Genomic DNA, 19,089 nt, shown 5'->3' on the forward strand with positions numbered 1-19,089 from the left:
GTTAATAGAACTAAATAGATGTTTTGATGCTAAGTTGACTATGTTAACGGTGACTACGAAGATGTTTTAATACTTAATTAACATTGTAGGTGGTAACTAAAGAGAGATTGTTGATACTTGGTTGACCATCTACACAATAACTAAATAGATGGTTTTGATACTTAGTAGACTATGTAAATGATGGATAAGGTAACAAGTATGATACTTAGTCATCCGTGTTAACGACAACTAAGGAGACTAATGTAAATTTTAGTTGGTTATATTGGTAGTGACTTATTCAATAAGTATAGACATGCTAATTATTAATGTTGTGGTGAGAAATTTTGAATTATTACTAGTATTTAATTGATTTTTTTTTTTGTTAATGATAATGAAAGCTTCTTGATAAGGTTATATATATATATATATATATATATATATATATATATATATATAAACTAATAATACTTTTAATGTTATATTGCTTGTAGGTCCATCTCATTCAGCTGGACCATGGTGTCTTGTGTGTTTGGTATTTTGTGGTTGCAGTTTGAAAAAAGTTGTTTTACAAAAAGTATTTTTAGTTAAGGTTGGTTTGATATTTATATATGTTTGGTTAAAACTGTGGTTGAAATTGAGGTTGAATAAAAAGTAGTTTAATGTGTTTGGTTAAAAGAATGCTTTTCAAATTAATGTTATAAAATAATTAAAATATATATATATATATATATATTGATGGTTTTTTAATTTAAATATTGTAGATTTAACTATTGCTATTACATCATAAAAGAAATAATATTGATATCAAATATTTTTTATTGTTCTATTAAACGATCTACAATTTCATCATGTACGAAATCCATCCGACAAGCACTACAGTTTCTTTGGTTTCTTAAGCGCGCAACAACATTAGGTAAAATATTATCAGGAACAAAATTGGGATTGTGATCAAATTCTGCAAATGCGCCCGTATCAAGCGATCTCCTTCTAATTTTTGGAATAAAACACAATTAAAAATAAAAATAAAAATTTATTTTTTTTAACTGGGTCGAACCCGGCAAGAACAAAATTGGGATTGCGATCAAATTCTGCAAATGCTATGTCATCAAGCGATCTCCTTTTAATTTTTTAAATAAAACATAATTAAAAAAACAAAAATTGAATTTTTTTTAACTGGATCGAACCTGGTTCAATGCATTTATCTTTGGACCGGACCCGGTCCGGTCAGAACAATGGATAATGACTTCATTGCTCACGTGAACAGTGGAGTTTCACTCTCTACAGTTCACTTAAGTGAATAATGAAGAGTGAAACTCTCCACTGAACGTCTGCAGGATACTTAGTAGACTATATAGATGATGCATAAGGTGACGAGTATGATTCTTAATCATCCGTGTTAACGACAACTAAGGAGACTAATGTAAATTGTAGTTGGCTATATTGGTAGTGACTTATTCAATAAGTATAGACATGCTAATTATCGATGTTGTGGTGAGAAATTTTGAATTATTACTAGTATTTAGTTGATTTTTTTTTTTGTTAATGATAATGAAAGTTTCTTGGTAAGGTTATTGAGTTTTGTGTGTGTGTGTGTGTGTGTGTATAAAATAATAATAATAATAGTTTTAAGGTTATATTCCTGGTAGGTTCATCTCATTCAACAGGACCGTGGTGTCTTGTGTGTTTGGTATTTTGTGGTAGCTTTTGTGGTTGTGGTTTGAAAAAAGTTGTTTTACAAAAAGTATTTTTAGTTGAAGTTGGTTTGATATTTATATATGTTTGGTTAAAACTGTGGTTGAAATTGAGGTTGAACAAAAAGTAGTTTAATGTGTTTGGTAAAAAAATACTTTTCAAATTAAGGTTATAAAATAATATATATATATATATATATATATATATATATATTAATATTGATGGTTTTTTAATTTACATGTTATAGATTTAACTATTGTTATGACATCATGAAATAAATAATATTGATATTAAATATTTTTTATTGTTCCATTAAACGATCTACAATTTCATCATGTATGAAATTCATCTGACAAGGACTACAGTTTCCTTGGTTTCTTAAGTGCGCAACAACATCAGGTAAAATATGAGGAACAAAATTGGGATTGTGATCAAATTCTACAAATGCGCCTACATCAAGCGATCTCCTTCTAATTTATGGAATAAAACACAATTAAAAATAAAAATATTTTTTTTTAACTGGGCTGGACCCGACAAGAACAAAATTGGGATTGCGATCAAATTTTGTAAATGTTATGTCATCAAGCAATTTTCTTTTAATTTTTTGAAAAAACACAATTAAAAAAAATAAAAATTGAATTCTTTTCTAACGGGGTCAAACCTGGTTCAATGCATTTAGCTTTGGACCGGACCCGGTCCGGGCGGAACAGTGGATAGTGACTCCACTGCTTACGTGAACAGTGGAGTTTCACTCTCCGCTAAACGTCTACAGGATACTTAGTAGACTATATAGATGATGAATAAGGTAAATAGTATGATACTTAGTTATCAACGTTAACGACAACTAAGGAGACTATGTAAATTTTAGTTGGTTATATTGGTAGTGACTTATTCAATAAGCATAGACATGCTAATTATCGATGTTGTGGTGATAAATTTTGAATTATTACTAGTATTTAGTTGATTTTTTTTTGTTAATGATAATGAAAGCTTCTTGATAAGGTTATATATATATATATATATATATATATATATTAACTAATAATAGTTTTAATGTTCTATTCCTGGTAGGTCCATCTCATTCAGCAGGACCATGGTATCTTGTGTGTTTGGTATTGTGGTAGCTTTTGTGGTTGTGGTTTAAAAAGAGTTGTTTTACAAAACGTATTTTTAGTTGAGATTGGTTTGATATTTATATTTGTTTGGTTAAAATTGTGGTTGAAATTGAGGTTGAATAAAAAGTAGTTTAATATATTTGATTAAAAGAATGTTTTTCAAATTAAGGTTATAAAATAATTACTATATATATATATTGATGGTTTTTTAATTTAAATATTGTAGATTTAACTATTGTTATTACATCATGAAATAAATAATATTAATATCAAATATTTTTTATTGTTCCATTAAACGATCTACAATTTCATCATATACGAAATCCATCTGACAAGGATTACAGTTTCTTTGGTTTCTTAAGCGCGCAACAACATCAGGTAAAATATCATCAAGAATAAAATTAGGATTGCGATCAAATTCTGCAAATGCACCTGCATCAAGCGATGTCCTTTTAATTTTTGGAATAAAACATAATTAAAAATAAAAATAAAAATTGATTTTTTTAAAATAGGTCGGACCTGGCAAGAACAAAATTGGGATTGCGATCAAATTCTGCAAATGCTATGTCATCAAGCGATCTCCTTTTAATTTTTTGAAAAAAACACAATTAAAAAAAATAAAAATTGAATTTTTTTCTAACGGGGTCAAACCTGGTTCAATGCATTTAGCTTTGGACCGGACCCAGTTCGGCCGGAACAGTGGATAATGACTCCACTGCTTACGTGAACAGTGGAGTTTCACTCTCCACTGAACATCCGCACGTTTGCAGAAAGCAACTGAGAGCTGCTTTTCACAAACCTGCGTTTTACATTAAAATCTACATGGGTCCCACATACAAGTAAATTGTGTTGTGGGATTATTGAACAAGTTGCGCTTGTGTTTTGCTTCAAACGCAGACGCAACCTTCTAAACAAACGGACACTTAGTTCACTAGATTTTGTTAGGTATATAGCCTATGTAGTTTAATTAGTTATGTTGTTGTAATAATTTTATTTTGGAATGAGTTTAATTACAAAACTTTACTTAAAATATTATATACATTAAACTCTTTTGTGTTAAATTCATTTATGCATCCATACTGTAGATAATATAGTATACTAATGAAAGAAAAAAAATTAGAATTGTTATAGTTGATTGTGGATAAACTATGAAAAAATCTCTAATAAATGAACTAGTGGTATGTATAAGGCATATGTGTGGAAGTTACTAAAATGTGTTTTATTTAGGATACAGCGAGATGAAATTTTGGACAAGGCCCCGTATAAAGGAGGCTCTACCAAAATTTTGTTAAAATAAAATAATAAATAATAAATGAATTGGTTGAATTAAAAAGTGTATATAATGTTCAATGGAAATGATTTATGAAAAGAAAAATTATGCAGGTAATATCTAAAAATAGTGTGGATGAAATAACCACACTGATAAATGATAGTTAGCATGAAATGTTGAAGAAGTAAATCATTAGTAACCGATGATGAATGATTGGTAATAATTTAAAGGAGAATTATCTCATCACTAATTAAAAAAATAATTGTCCCTATTTTCATGAATATCATATGAAATGTTGATTTTAATGCATATAAACTAACAAGATGTTACATATGTGTTCATCATATTAGTATCATGTTTTGAAAACTTGAATTTTTATGTTTAGGTTAGCATCTCTTCTAATTTTAGAAATTGATATAAACCTAACATGACATCTTTAAACAAAAAACAAATAAGGTTAATAATAATTCTATGAGTCTCCAAAATCTTTATGATAAATCCATGTTTGTATTTGGACATCCTTTCCAAGTAATCTCTATCCTATAAAAGTATTTTGAAAAAACTGAACAGCAGATGGAGAAAAACATGCACTAAAATAAAACCAAATTTGCTATAAAATGGGGAAAAAATCACTAGAAAAAAAAGGCTAAAAATCATGCCTAAATGAGGTGTTTGATGGGCTCAAAGTTGTGCCCATTGAAACAAAAACCAAGCTCATTGCATCTAAACCAAGCCTAAACTTGAAAAAAAGTGGTGCAAATTCAAGTAAGAAGACGGAGAAGGCAGAATCAAAATTGTGACGGTGCTCCTCCTTCATAGACTTTCCATTAACACATGTCAAATAAGAAGGGTCATCTCTTCAAAAAGAATCTAACGCAACTAAAAACTCCTTGATTAGCTACTAAAAGTTGCCATACCCACCTCAAGTATATAAGAACATTATTCTAGATGCTAGTTCATGGGTGTCATGTGTTTGACATTTTTTTTTGTTTTTTTATGGTTCTAGATTCCATAACTTCTCTCCAAATTAATCCACGGTATTAGCCACCTATTAAAATCACCCTTACAAAAATATTCTTCATCCTAGGGGCTTCCTTAACCGAGTTCTCAACGAACAACTCTTTCAATTTCTTCTAGTATAAGCATTGAACACAGTCCACTTCTTAGTCAAACTTCTCTCATTTGTAATTGATTCTTCTCCCTACTTGACTTGCTATAACACTTATGACACCTCATAAAATTGAGCAGTTATCTTCAACTTCTATGAACATAACTCAAATAAGATCTTTAACTCTCCTATAAAAGGACTCATATATGAAATATTTCTTAAAACTATTTTCACTTGCATTAACATAAAGTTACAACACCTCATAAACAAGTACAAGTATTGATATTATATTTGTTTATTTGAGTGGAAAATGGATGATTTGTGCAATAACTTATAGTGAAAGAGATAAATTCCAAGAAACACAAATTGACTATCCTACCCTTTGTGATTATTAGCACTCTAGTAATATATAATAATTTAAAGAAAACCTATTTGAAGTTGTAAAAGGAAAAAAAAAATTAGAGTTATGTAATTTGTATTTGTTATTAACAATAAACTAAAAGAGGAGGGGGTTTTACTATATCTCTCCTCACAAAGCATTATTCTTTAGAATAATGTTTTGCTTTTTTTTTTCTTATTTGATTTTTTTTAATTTTATCCTTTAATATTATATTTTTTTTCTATTTAGTTATCACACTTCCATGACACGAATTTTAAGTTTAACGGGTTAACCGAGTTGACTCAGATTTTTTTTCTTTTTCTTAATTTTTTTTCAATTTCATCATTTAATATTAATTTGATTAAGAATTAAACTTTATGATTTGTTTTATTTACTTTTCATTAGGTTATCATGATCTTATGACCTGAAAATAGTGCTTAACAGGTTAACTCGAGTTGACTCAAGTTGTTTATTTTTCTTTTATTTAATTTTTTTCAATTTTATCATTCAACATTAGATCGGTTGAAAATTAAGCTTTATAATCTATTTTGGTTTGCTTTTTATGAGAATATCTTGGTCTCAAGATCAATGTCATAGATTTTGACATTTTAACCCTAGTTAAATCAAATCATATTTTTATTTTCTTTCTGAGAGGTTATATCAGTCTCACGATCCAGGTCACAGATCTTTCAACATTGGACTTGCTTTTTATTAGGTTGTCCTCATCTCATGACCCAGGTAGCGGGTTAACCTAATTGACTTATTTTTTTAATCTTTTCAATTAATAATGTTTTTGATTGAGAATTAGGTTTCATGAGTTGTTTTGATTTTTTTTTCATTAGGTTATTCTATTCTCATGACCTAATAATAGTGCTTAACAATTAACTTGGGTTGACTTGACTTATTTTTTATGTCATTTTTTTTAATTAAGATTTTTATAAATTTCATCGTTTAACATTAGGTCCAACATGAGTAATTGAAAATCGAGTTTTATAATTTGTTCTGACTTTTTCTCTATGAGGTTATCTCAATCTCAAGATCAAATTCGCGGATTTGATAGATTGACCCGAGTTAAATCAGGTCAGTTTTTTATTTTTTTCTATATGGTTATCTCGGTCTGATGACATAGGTCATGAGTTTAGCGGATTGACTTAAGTTATTTTTTAGGTTCTTTTTTTAATTGATTTCTTTTTTAATCTCATTGTTCAATATTGGGCTGATTGGAGGTTGAATTTCATAATTTATTTCGATTTGTTTTTCATGAGGTTATCTTGATCTTATGAACCAAGTTGGAAGTTTGATATGTTAACATGGGTAGTTTTTTAGGTTTTTTTTTAATTAATTTTTTTTTCAATTATATCCTTCAACATTGAGTTGATTTGGAATTAGATTTCATAATTTATTTGGATTTGCTTTTTATATGGTTATTATAGTCTCATAACCCGGGTTATAAATTTAACATATTAACTCGGGTTGTTCAAAATCAATTTAATATGTTGTTATTTTTATATTAAGAAAAATATTATCTTTAATAATATTTGAATATTTTTTTTTACATCCAAGAAAAATTTAAATTAATTCGCAGCATAGTACAGGTAAAACATATATTACAATAACAATTATAGTTTTACCTTTTCTCTTTCCTCTTAATTATAGCTGCTTCCCTCCCTCTTGTTCGATAATCACGATAGATTTAATAACATTCTTAAAACAAACAAATGATCTGCATTTACTCTAATCAATGTAGCATCGTTTCGTAAACAAGCTCTAAAATTATTGGGGTTTATGTCATATGGACTGCGCGAAGAGCGCAAACTTCAAAAAACTTTACCAAATCACCAAACAATATGAGCGCTCTAGATACCACCAAATAATGCAGATATTTGTGTTCCAGTCCTTACAGTCTCCCCATTATGTCCCCCTAACCCAACACAAATAACAAAATAAATGGAATGGAAGCAAACTAAAATGGTACTTACAAAATACCACATTAAACGGTTCAAATCAACTTAAATTATTAATTAAAGATTGAAGTCTATTTTAAGAGATAAGATTGTTCAAGCGGAAGAAGAAGCAGCATTACAATGATTAAAGCCATACCAAACAGCATTAGGGATGAATGTGTTGTAGTAAAATGTAACAGAAGAAGTGTAATAGCCAGATATGGTGATAGACTCAGGTTTCCAGCCATCGTAGCCATTTCTGTAGAGGTACACATAGCAGATCTGGTATGTACACGGCCCATCAATGTGAAATGTATCAGCTGAGCAACTCTCAAATGTTCTTGAACGTGGATCATCAAGTCTCGGAACATATACCTGGTCATTCACATATAAATTTTTTTTATCAAGAATTGAATGCCAATGACCCAGAACATAAATTAAACCTCAAAGAATTAGGTAGTATTTTGCTGCAGCATTCATTGACAGTACTTTGGCATGAATAAGCTTAAATTATCGGTATCTACTGAAGGTGATCTGAGGCTAAAGTTCAATCAGAGCTGGTTAATTTTCAGTTTACCTTCTTATGAAAAAAGGAATTGTATTGATAAATAGATGATATATTAAACAAGTATATTATTGAAGAACAAGCTTCAAGGGGTGAAATGAAACTAAACTTGTATATATACACCCATAAGCATATGCTTCTAATAAACTAAAAATCACAGATTGCTTCTAATAAGATTTTGACTAAAAATTAACTATCATATGCTTCTAATAAACTGCTGATGTGGAGCCTTGTTTGGACACCAACCTGATACCCATAAGCATCTCCAAATGCAAGGCTGATCCGATCACGTGTATACCGACTTGAAGAACAGCTTGTTCTTATTGTCACCGTGTAAGAACAGCTGCTTGCAGTATTCTAATAATCATATACATTTACGCCATAAGAATAAGAACAGATAGATAATTAACTAAAGAATTAATAATTAGAGTAAACAATTTCATCAGATCTTCTTAATTTATACATACATGTATAAGAAGAAGAATCTACTATACAATTTACAGGTTAAATCCTTTAAATTTTTTGGACAGTATCTCTATGAAATAGTTATATGCATGCATATATGATATCAGTCATAAAACTAATTAACTTGTCTTGAAAGAGCAAATATATAAAAATCCTCTAATTATCTACAGACTACTTCATACCTGCAGTGTAGTGTTGATCTTGAAGGAAGTGAGGGGCTGTGGCTGTGTAATCGTTGACTTGGCTTGTGGAGGTGTGAATACAACAGCCAAATACAGCCAAAAAGTCACCAGTGCTTTGCCGTCGATCATTTTTTCTCGAACTAGGTGGCCAGAAAGTGAGAGGGATGGGTAGCAACTGTGCTTTAATACAATTAATTTTGCCTCTGTATTTTAGGGGCACAAAATAGATGAAGGGCATTCCAGAAAGAGAATAGGGGTACAGCAGTCTTTTGCTTCTCTCATCTAATTGGTTGTGTTTTTTCAATTTTAATTTATTCGGACTAGGTTGTTTATGAGTCAAGATTAAGCTATTTTTAAGTAATTTTAAAGACCGACTTTTAATTTCTTAATTTCTTAAGTTTTAATTTAAAAATATAAAAATGAACAAATCTCGTTAATGATAAAACCACTCTTGAGTTTATTATCCTATTACATAATTTATTAATGTATTTCATATTGCGGTACCTTATGAATTAAAAAATAGATTTAAAAAAATTATATATATATATATATATATATATATATATATTTGTAACCAAGATTTTTAAAAGGAAATTTTAGTAGGATTCATGAAAAATTATAGTATATATTAATTAATCAAATATTTTTAAAATTATAGTAAATTATAGTTAGAATAAAATATATTTTAAACCACTCTTTGTTACATTACCAAACAAATCGTTTGTTATATTTGGGATATTGTGACCAGTAACTTGTCTCATTTGAGCCACAATGACCTGGAATACATATGTCCTATTTGTTTTTGTGATTTTGTAAAATTTTAATTTTTTTTAAAATTAATGTATATTTTTATATTTTTTTAATATATTAATATCAAAAATAAATTTTAAAATAATATATATTATTTTATTATATTTTTAAATAAAAAATTATTATTATCACAGTAAATACGATTTGTCTAACCTCTGTATATCGGAATGGCGGAAACACAGCTAATACGATATGCATTGATTAGAAATAAATGAGTGACACATGTGCCTAGACATATACCATCAATATCTACCAACAAATCTATACATAACATGGCCTCGACAGATAAGCCGAGACCTAGTCAATAGCGCACAGTAAATCTATAAGAGGCTAGACCCAAAACTACTAAACAAAGTGTCGGTATTACATTAGTATTTATCCGGTAATAGCTATTATTTTTTAAAATATATTTTTATTTTAAAAATATTTTTTTAATATTTTTTTATTTTAAAAAATTTATTTTTAATATTAGTATATCAAAACAATTTTAAAACTTCAAAAAAAAAATTAAAGCAAGTAAAAATAAAAAATTTTCAAAAACACGATTTGATCGCAAAAACAAACACCACCTACATCTCTCCTGATGTTGCATTCATATTTGAAGTTGTGATCAAAACTTGTATTTTAAATTTTATTTTTTATTTGAAAATATATTAAATTAATATTGTTTAAAAATATTTTTAGATAATTCTGATATATATAGAAAAAATTAAAAAAACTATTATTTTAATACATTTTTAATTGAAAAATATGAAAAAAAACACTGCATTGTAATATCAAACACTTATATAACAAAAACATCCCATTAAAATCGATTAATTATTATATTATTCTTATACATGTGTTATGATACGGTTAGGATTCTATGTTAGTTTTTTACATAAAAGAAAGTAATTCTTATGTTATAAATGTGTTTTTGGATATTATAATTTTTAATTAAAAAGCAAAATGATGATCATGTTTAATAAAGTAAATTAACAAAAAATGATAAATTGAAAAGGAGTTGTTAATTCTAATTAAATAATAAAACATGACGTCGTTATTTTTAGTAAAAGTAAAAGATAGATGCAAATATAAATATTTGACACCAGTTATCCATTTTGTTTTACACATTTTCATTTATTTTATGTTAGAAGTTAAATATCATTCCTAAGAACAAATTATTTTTATATAAAATATAAGAGAAAAAAATTGCATATAAATTATAATAATATCTTTGAAGCTTTGTAAAATTATAATATATATATATATATAATTATTTTTGAAAAAAAATGAACTAAGTACTTAAAAAAAAGATAGTATTAAGCAATATCTAAATAGAAAACATTTATGAAAAAAAATAAAGTTAAATGCTACAAAGCCTAGCAGACGAGCCCCAAGTACTTAGCCAACCATAAAATATTACAGGGTTGCGCCCCTACAATATATTTTTTAAATGAGCAACTGACTTGTTGTACACTCTATTTTTTTTTCATAACCGAGTGATAGATCATCTTCTATGGAAGATGACCTGTCACGTGTTAGATAGGAAGTGATTGAAAAATTAGGATTCAAGTTTTTTAGCCATAAAAGCTATTATTTTTACTCTTTTTCACTTGAAAACACCTAAAATCATCTCAGAAACCTCTATAAATCTATTTTCAACCCCAAAACACCCTAAAAAATTTACAAACCTCAATCTGTTTTTTTATTTACATATAAAAAAACACCACCTTCAATAAACTCTTCTTAAGAAAACTAAAACACCATCTCCATTGACCCAAAAATTGAATTTTTTAGTGGATGGAATGTGACTATATGAGAACTTTATCTATCCTCAATATTTTCCAGGGATTTTCTCTATTCTCTCTCAACACTTAAGGTCTAAAACATGAAGAAAATCAAGTTCCATACCAAAACATGAATAGCTAAAATAACAAGGACAAAATGATAAAAAAAAACTACAACTTTAGAGACTAAACTAAAGTTTTTTGTGACCGATTAGTAATTGAGCCTTTTTTTGTTCTTTGTCAAATTTGATTTTTTTTTTTAATTGTTATTTTTTACTATAGTTAAAGCTTGATTTCACAAAATTGATTTTCAATCAATCTTTGAATATTGTCAATATCTTTATACATACAGGGTAATGTTAATTGAAAGAATGTAAAAAAAATAATAATCATATTAATGTAAAATGGGAGGATAAAATTATAAAGAGCAAAAGTTTGATGATTAAAATGATTAGATAAAAGGATTGCATTGTCCATATAAACAATGCTATCCACTGTGACTTGTGTCTCACTAAATAGTTCATGTCGCCATAATGATTTACCATTATGTTTTAGTTATATTTCTAATAGGTCTTCATACTCTTCTAAAACTATGAGACTTATCCATAAAAATATAGATATTATTGGCTAGTTGGCCCGTAACTCGTTGCGATTCATATCAAACATTTTTTAACACACAAAAAGAATGTCAAGGCGTTGTCATGTGTTTTCTAGCACCAAGAACAATTTTAATTGTGAACTAAGAAATTGATGTGTGCATTTAATAAAAGAAATTGAGAATCATGTGCTAATAAATACTAAAAAGAGTTGTTAACAACAATTAAACTAGGTGAGAGTTACCTTGATATAACTCGGTCGACCCAACAGGCTCAAACATGACCTGATCAAATCCTAGTTTGACTTAAAAAAAATTCAAGACGACACCATCTTAGCTTTTTAAAAAATATCAAGACAGTGATGTTTTGGATTGACCCGAGTCAACTAAGATTAACATATCAAACCCACGTCCAATTTTGTACTCTGTTGAGTTTAATAACCTTATTTCATGGAATCTATGTTTTTTAATCTTATGACAATAAAAATAGACATGCACAAGTAAACTAAAGAAAAAATTTAAGGAAAAAATCATGAAGAGTTGTTCAAAATGAGCATTTTCTAACGTTATAAAAATAATGTCATAATCTTATTTGAAAACTAAGTAAAAACTGAATTGTATTTAATAAAATAACACCCTTAATATATATATATATATATATATATATATATATATATGTATATTTTTATTAATTAATGTTGACGAGATTTAATTAAATAAAAGAAAAGATAAAAAAAAAACCTATAAAGACCTTAACAAAAGAGACTAGACGTCTAGGCCCAAGTAGGCTAGCACGCCTAGCCCATAATGAAGGAGGTTAATTGCACATGGGCCTATAAGGCCAAGCTTACATGTCTAGCTATCTTTTTTATTATTATTTTTATTTCAAATGAGTGGATGATGGGTCATCCGTTTTTTTGTTCTAAAAAAAAAGATGAAGATGACTTGTCTTTTACTAATATAATCTCTAGCCATTTTAGGTGGCTAAAAAGGTGAGCTATGCCTTATTTGACTCAAAATATCAATTATAACCCTTCTTTTCTTCTAAAAACACTTAAGAAACACCTCTACAAACCTCAATAAAACCATATATAGAACCTAAAATGATTCTTTAATTGGTCAAAAAACTAGGAAATCACCCAGATTTAAAAAAATGTTTGATCCACGATGTACCTTTTCCAACAAGATAAATGGTAAAAAACATCTTAATAGAACTCCTCTCATTAAATGGAGAACTCGTTGATCCCTTTTTTGTTGAATTTCAGCCAACCCACAACTTTCTCTCCTTCATTGTTTTTCAATGACTTTCTATTTCCTCTCTCAAGCTTAAAGATTGAAATGTAAATAAAATAAAGTTTTGGATAAAAAAATAAAATTCTAAAACTAAAAGAACCAAAAAAACTTTAGGGACTATATTTTTAAAACTCACACCTTATGTACAATTAAAAAAGAGAAAATTACCCCTATCATTATATAGTTTAGTTGAAATTGCATTTTCCTATTGTGTTTTGAAAAATTACAATTTGCATTCTAAACTTTAGTAAGCGTGTAACAATATGCATCCTGTATTTGACAAACCCAAAAAAGTCAATAATTTTTTTTATTCACAAGTTTGCCATTATTTTTCATTTAATGATTAAAGAGTCCTTGTTGCGTTAAAATAATAAAAATGTCATAAATGGTTATACTTTAACTCCACCCCAAATCTGAATCTACATCGTTTATCTAGATCCACGCATTAACATTTCATGATATAAAAATAAAAATAAAAATAAAATCAACATCCTCTTTTATCTCTCGCTTTCTCACACACATGTATCATATATAGTTCAAGCTGCTCCTGACGCTTCTCAAGCTTTTTAAAGACATGGTTGGTCTTTTTTATTTATTTTGCAATTGCTTCTCCCTCTTGCTAATATACAAGATGGAAGATATAATAAAAGATAATAACATGTTAAACCAAATCAAGAAATAAATAGAAGATAAAACATAAATTACCATGCAGAAACAATTATTAAAATATAGCATGGTATATATATATATTAATTATTGACAAAAACAATTAAAGGAGTGGAGCACAACCATAACTACAACAAAAAAAATGGGAGGACAAAGAAGAGGGCATGGATTAATCAATCACAATTCACATAATAATCCTTTACTTCCGACCTAAAAAGGAGAACCCTGCTAGCCTTAAAAAAAAATTCATTTCCAAAGTGAATGGGCAATAAGTGCAGAGCGACTACTTCTCTTCTCCTCAACCACATAACCACAAAATCTTTTAAATTTCTTTCACCTAAAGTCCCCGAACCTATTTATCACTCACACCCTTCAAATTTTAGTCATTCTTTGCAATCCCTTATTAAGTTATAGTTTACAATAATGAAATTAAATTTGATTCTCATGATTTAGCTATTAATTATGATTTGGGACCTAAAGAAGATGAAGAAACTGGAAAGACAATTTTTCAATTTGATCTTAGTATTGTATACAAATATCATAATGGAAATCAAACCTAGTGCTAATTTATTTTGAATTCTTCTAAAAACCATAAAAAATGTTAAAATCATCACAAAAAATGCTAAATAGAGTTTCCTGATCATCCATAAACCTATTAACGGAATTGGAATTATAGGTTGATTTAGAAGAATATGAGGAAAGCTTCGGGTTTGACAAAGAAAAATTTGAATAACTACCTGCATAAAAGATTCCACCACCTAATATAAATAACAACACTGAAACATGAATTCATGCGAGAAATCAATTTCAATACTAATTTTATTGTTCAAATTGGAAGAAATCACAAGTTCTTTATTGTTTGTCAAATGAAGAGAGAAACGGAGAAATGATATGTATGGTGTCTTTGATTGTTATATATAAAAGAAGTGTGGTCATTTCATCTATTTGAAAATTTTCTTTGATCAAGTTGCAAAATATATTTTTTTCAAAACTCAATAGGCAAGTGCAATTTTGAATAAACTATAGGATCTTATGAGTAATTTTCCTAAAAAATAAAAAAGAGATTGTTTTCATTTAAGTGTTTAATTAGGCCCTCAAAGTTTCAATTATTTTTAACAATAAAATTGCATTACATTATGCCACATCAAACATCATTTTAATGTTGGAACATTCTTTCAAGACCAGGAGAACCTCATAGCAGGCTAATCAAAACCAAGGTTGTTAATTTTATTTCGGTAGGTGTTTCATTTTTTCAATTAGAATGGAATGTTTCAGTTTCAAAGTGTTTCGGCGTGCCGTTTTGAGGTTGTACTGTTCATATATATATATATATATATATATATATATATATATATATATATATATATATAACAAATATAATTCAAATTCAAGATAAATTAATTATAAATTATGCAATACAAACACAATGTCAAACAAATATAATTTCAAAATTTAAAATATTTCTAAATAGTCAAGATTAAATAGATCTTTAACTTAAAGTAATTCAACTTAAACAAAATATCAAAATATTATGAAAGTAAATTTTTTAACACAAATATTTTAAATATAAAGTTAGGTCAATGTTATCAAGGCTAATGGAATCTAAAGCATCCCTTATTTTGCTCAAATTCCTACAAAATATAAACATGAAAAAAACAACATGAATATAAAACATATATATTAGTGATAAATCTAATTTTAAAAAATTAATATCATTGTTAATGAATATAGTAATAATAATTTTCAATATTATTATTAATATCATTGTTATTGAAAATAGTAATGAAAAAAAGCTTTTTATAATTGGGTGATTTAATTAATTAAATTGAACAAGGTTCAATTTGATTCAATGGCTTTTCAAGAGCGGAACGGAACATGTGAAATGAAACCGGAACGTTCCGGGCGGAATTTAGCCGAAAAATCCGGAACGGACCGAGATTTAAAATGAGATGAAATTTATTTTGTTTTTTGAATTGATACAGAATGTTTCGGCCATTCCGGACAAAACGGAATGGAATTGACAACCTTGATAAAAAAAAATTAGTCCCAAAACTCAGTAAATGCAATGTTTAATAATGAAATTGAAAAAGAAATAGTGACCAAAATAGAAAATGATTCATGAAAAAAAAAGAGTAAAAATAAAAAAACATTTCTCTAATTCATAGTGTTTTCTCTTACAGTCTATAATGAAATTGGTAGTTTTTTTACAATTATAATTGTAATATTAATTAATATGAATATGACAGGAGGATACAATATGCTTAATGATTCCTTGTCAAAACAAAGATTTCTTTCATAAATTCATATTATGTAAAATTAAAAAGATAAATACAAGATTGTATTATATCTTTTTAACTTTTAACTTTTTTCATGCCTTCAAGATTTTCCTTTCACATTAGTATTTCAATCATATTGTAACACCCCGAGATTTCTTCATGATAAAAGCAATTTTCATGAGTCTTGAACTTAAGAAAAATGAGATTTTTTTTTTCAATATCTATAACGTCTTAGTTTCACACACAATATACCATGATGAATAATAAATGGTTAAGGAAATAAATTAGCATTTGATGTAATAGAAACACAGTGACTAAGAAATGAAAAAAATATAAATACTTTTTTCATTTGGTTACAACTCCCAGAAATTTAATAATATCTGAACTACTCCTAAAACAACTGTCTAGCAATGGAAAACTTCTTCTTGTCATTCATGGTAGGAGTCTTGCGTAGAACTAATAGTTATATAAATTTGAACAACTATAATTACATAAAAGTAGAAACACTGATTCCCTAGACTTTTATGATATTGTTAGGTTATAAGTCACAACATGCTATTTGTTCGCAAGACCTTGACATGTTTTTTCCACAAAATCTCAGTTCATTGAAGTATACTACACCTCTGTATTTCTACAATTCACTCACTCTTGCTCATGCTAGTTGGGTATACCACTCATCCTTTCTGAAATAGTTATCCCTTATCTTTACGCAGAATCACCCATTTATTTCACATTTCCTAGTAATGAAATCGACTAATCACTTTAGTCCAGTCATCGCTATGCCAATGACCATCTCAATTACTCTGTTCGGCATCATCTCAAATATCCATCTTGAGATCTATGCATTCATCCATTCGATCACTTAATCCTGCTAACCAACATCATAAACTTGTTTTACTATCCGTCATATTTAACGGGAGTACTCCCCATTACTGATACCTTATACTATCACATCACATCTTTAATTCTAACAATTTCATTTCTAACATTGAATAAACACTAGTTCCTATGAAAAGAAACTAGGTTCCCTTTCGGTTCCATCAATTATGATTCATTTCTCTCTGTCCGAGTCATTAATGCCTTACAACAACTTTATAGACTAAGACACCAACCCTTCAATCTAAACGTTTAATTAGAATTTGTGTTTAAAGCCTCGTTCCCTAGTGCCCTTCCATTAACGTCTTTAGTAATTTCAGACACTAATCAACAATATCACTCCAGTAAATAATGCCATATACTAACACTAACCGATCAATACCAAGTAATAACTCCTCGTTCAGGATCACCCTAACAATTCTATTCGGCATGTCCCAACTACTTACGAACATTTTTTTTTCTTAATCCAAGTTAGGCAATAATTTCTTAATTAGACAACCACTATCATTCCTCCTCACTAAGCATTCAACCCTCACCAGGTAGTGTTGCTCATCGCCTAGAACGGAGTATAATGTTGCAATAGTCCAAAAATAAGAATTATCATGACATCACAATCATTTTCACGTATTCATTCACAATATACGTTTTCTCTTTCTGATAAAATGTTTTTCCAAAAAATTTTAAGATTTCACATTAACATTATACAATGTATACCAATTATCTACTCGATAATTGCTTCTATTAGTAACCCTTTAACCAGGACACTACTCCTAAACATCCGGACAACTAGTTCCTTTCATTATGCTTATTTACCAGGCATCTATCACATTTACCCAAACTCAGTAGTGACCCTAGGTCCACTCAATTACTTCTAACCATCCAAAAATCCAACCATCCAACATCTATCATTAACCTCGTTACTGAGTCATTAACCCATCCATCCAATTAGCGGGCATCAACCCTATCACCAGGTCTTTTAATTATTCACCTAATTACCGAGCACTAACCCATTTACTGCACAACTAATTCATTTTCCCAATCTACTGGCACCAACCCCCTTTATCAGGCCATCAATTCATATGCCCAATTTACCAGGCACTTACCCCATTTACTGGGTCATTAATTCATCTGCCCAATTTCTCCAGGCGCTAACCTCTTTATCGGGTCACTAATTCATCCACCCATTTTCCCGGGCACTGACCCCTTTATCGAGTCACTAATTCATCCGCCTAATTTCTCTGGGCACTAACCCCTTTACCAGGTCACTAATTCATCCGCTCAATTTCTTAGGCACTGATTCAACGTATAAATTTGTTCTCAATTAGCACAACCACAATATACATAATAATATCACAAAGTTACTTTATTATCAACTTTAAAAGCATAACGTACAACAATCTTCTTCCGAAAATATACAATATTGTTCGTATAAATTATTACAATCCTTCAATTAGTTCCATCACCGCCAATTCCTCACTAGGTAACTAAAACTTTTCAATTTTCTTAATAATAATATCACATCAATGTTTATATTTACAATGGCATTATAAGAAAAATTACAATATCTTAACATTCATAAAATTTTCTAAATAGATTAGGTGTTGAGTACCTACCTGCAGTCTGGTCACGGAATGTACGACCCTAATGTTGTCCTCCAGTAGACAACTCTCCAGTACTAACGGGAATTACTAAATCACTTATACAATTATTTGTTTCCAAAGTAATTTAAATTTATTTTGCCATCGTGAAATTAAATTTAAACTTCACATTCATAATTAACTAATAAACTACTTCCAATTCATATACCCATAATAAGTTATTTTATTTATAATACATTTATCGCTATGGTTTATCCAACTAATAAATTGGTTGTATTATCCATTCCATGACTTCAATTCCACCCTTTTCCCTAATCCTTATATATTACAACAATGAGATTAAACAAGGATTTTTTCACAATTTAACAATCAACTTTAACAACCCAATTCATTTATTTTCATGAACTTGGCCAAACCTTTATAAGATGGAAAATTAAGATTTTCTTTCCATCCTATTTAATTTGCAATTCAATCCTTCTCGCCATGTTTCTTAATGTATTTCAACACT

General features: G+C 28.5%; 1 protein-coding gene across 1 annotated transcript; it reads right to left on the reverse strand.

The window, feature by feature from the left end:
- Window positions 1–7,533: 7,533 nt before the first annotated feature.
- LOC133700649 (embryo-specific protein ATS3B-like) lies at window positions 7,534–8,909 on the reverse strand. Its single transcript, XM_062124240.1, has 3 exons — window positions 8,699–8,909; window positions 8,298–8,408; window positions 7,534–7,861 (listed from the first exon to the last, which is right to left on the reverse strand). Exons 1-3 carry the CDS (start codon window positions 8,825–8,827, stop codon window positions 7,601–7,603), a joined length of 501 nt encoding a protein of 166 aa, XP_061980224.1. The 5' UTR covers window positions 8,828–8,909; the 3' UTR covers window positions 7,534–7,600.
- Between the last annotated feature and the right edge of the window lie 10,180 nt (window positions 8,910–19,089).

The sequence above is a fragment of the Populus nigra genome, chromosome 1 (assembly GCF_951802175.1).
Source record: "Populus nigra chromosome 1, ddPopNigr1.1, whole genome shotgun sequence".
NCBI lineage: Eukaryota > Viridiplantae > Streptophyta > Magnoliopsida > Malpighiales > Salicaceae > Populus > Populus nigra.

Bases quoted from the DNA above. Each gene is read 5' to 3' on its own strand.
- LOC133700649 (XM_062124240.1), bottom strand. From the start codon at position 8,827: ATGATCGACGGCAAAGCACTGGTGACTTTTTGGCTGTATTTGGCTGTT. The intron at 8,409-8,698 runs GTATGAAGTAGT...TATGATTATTAG, and splicing joins AGATCAACACTACACTGCAG to AATACTGCAAGCAGCTGTTC. The intron at 7,862-8,297 runs GTTGGTGTCCAA...GTGAATGACCAG, and splicing joins GAGATGCTTATGGGTATCAG to GTATATGTTCCGAGACTTGA.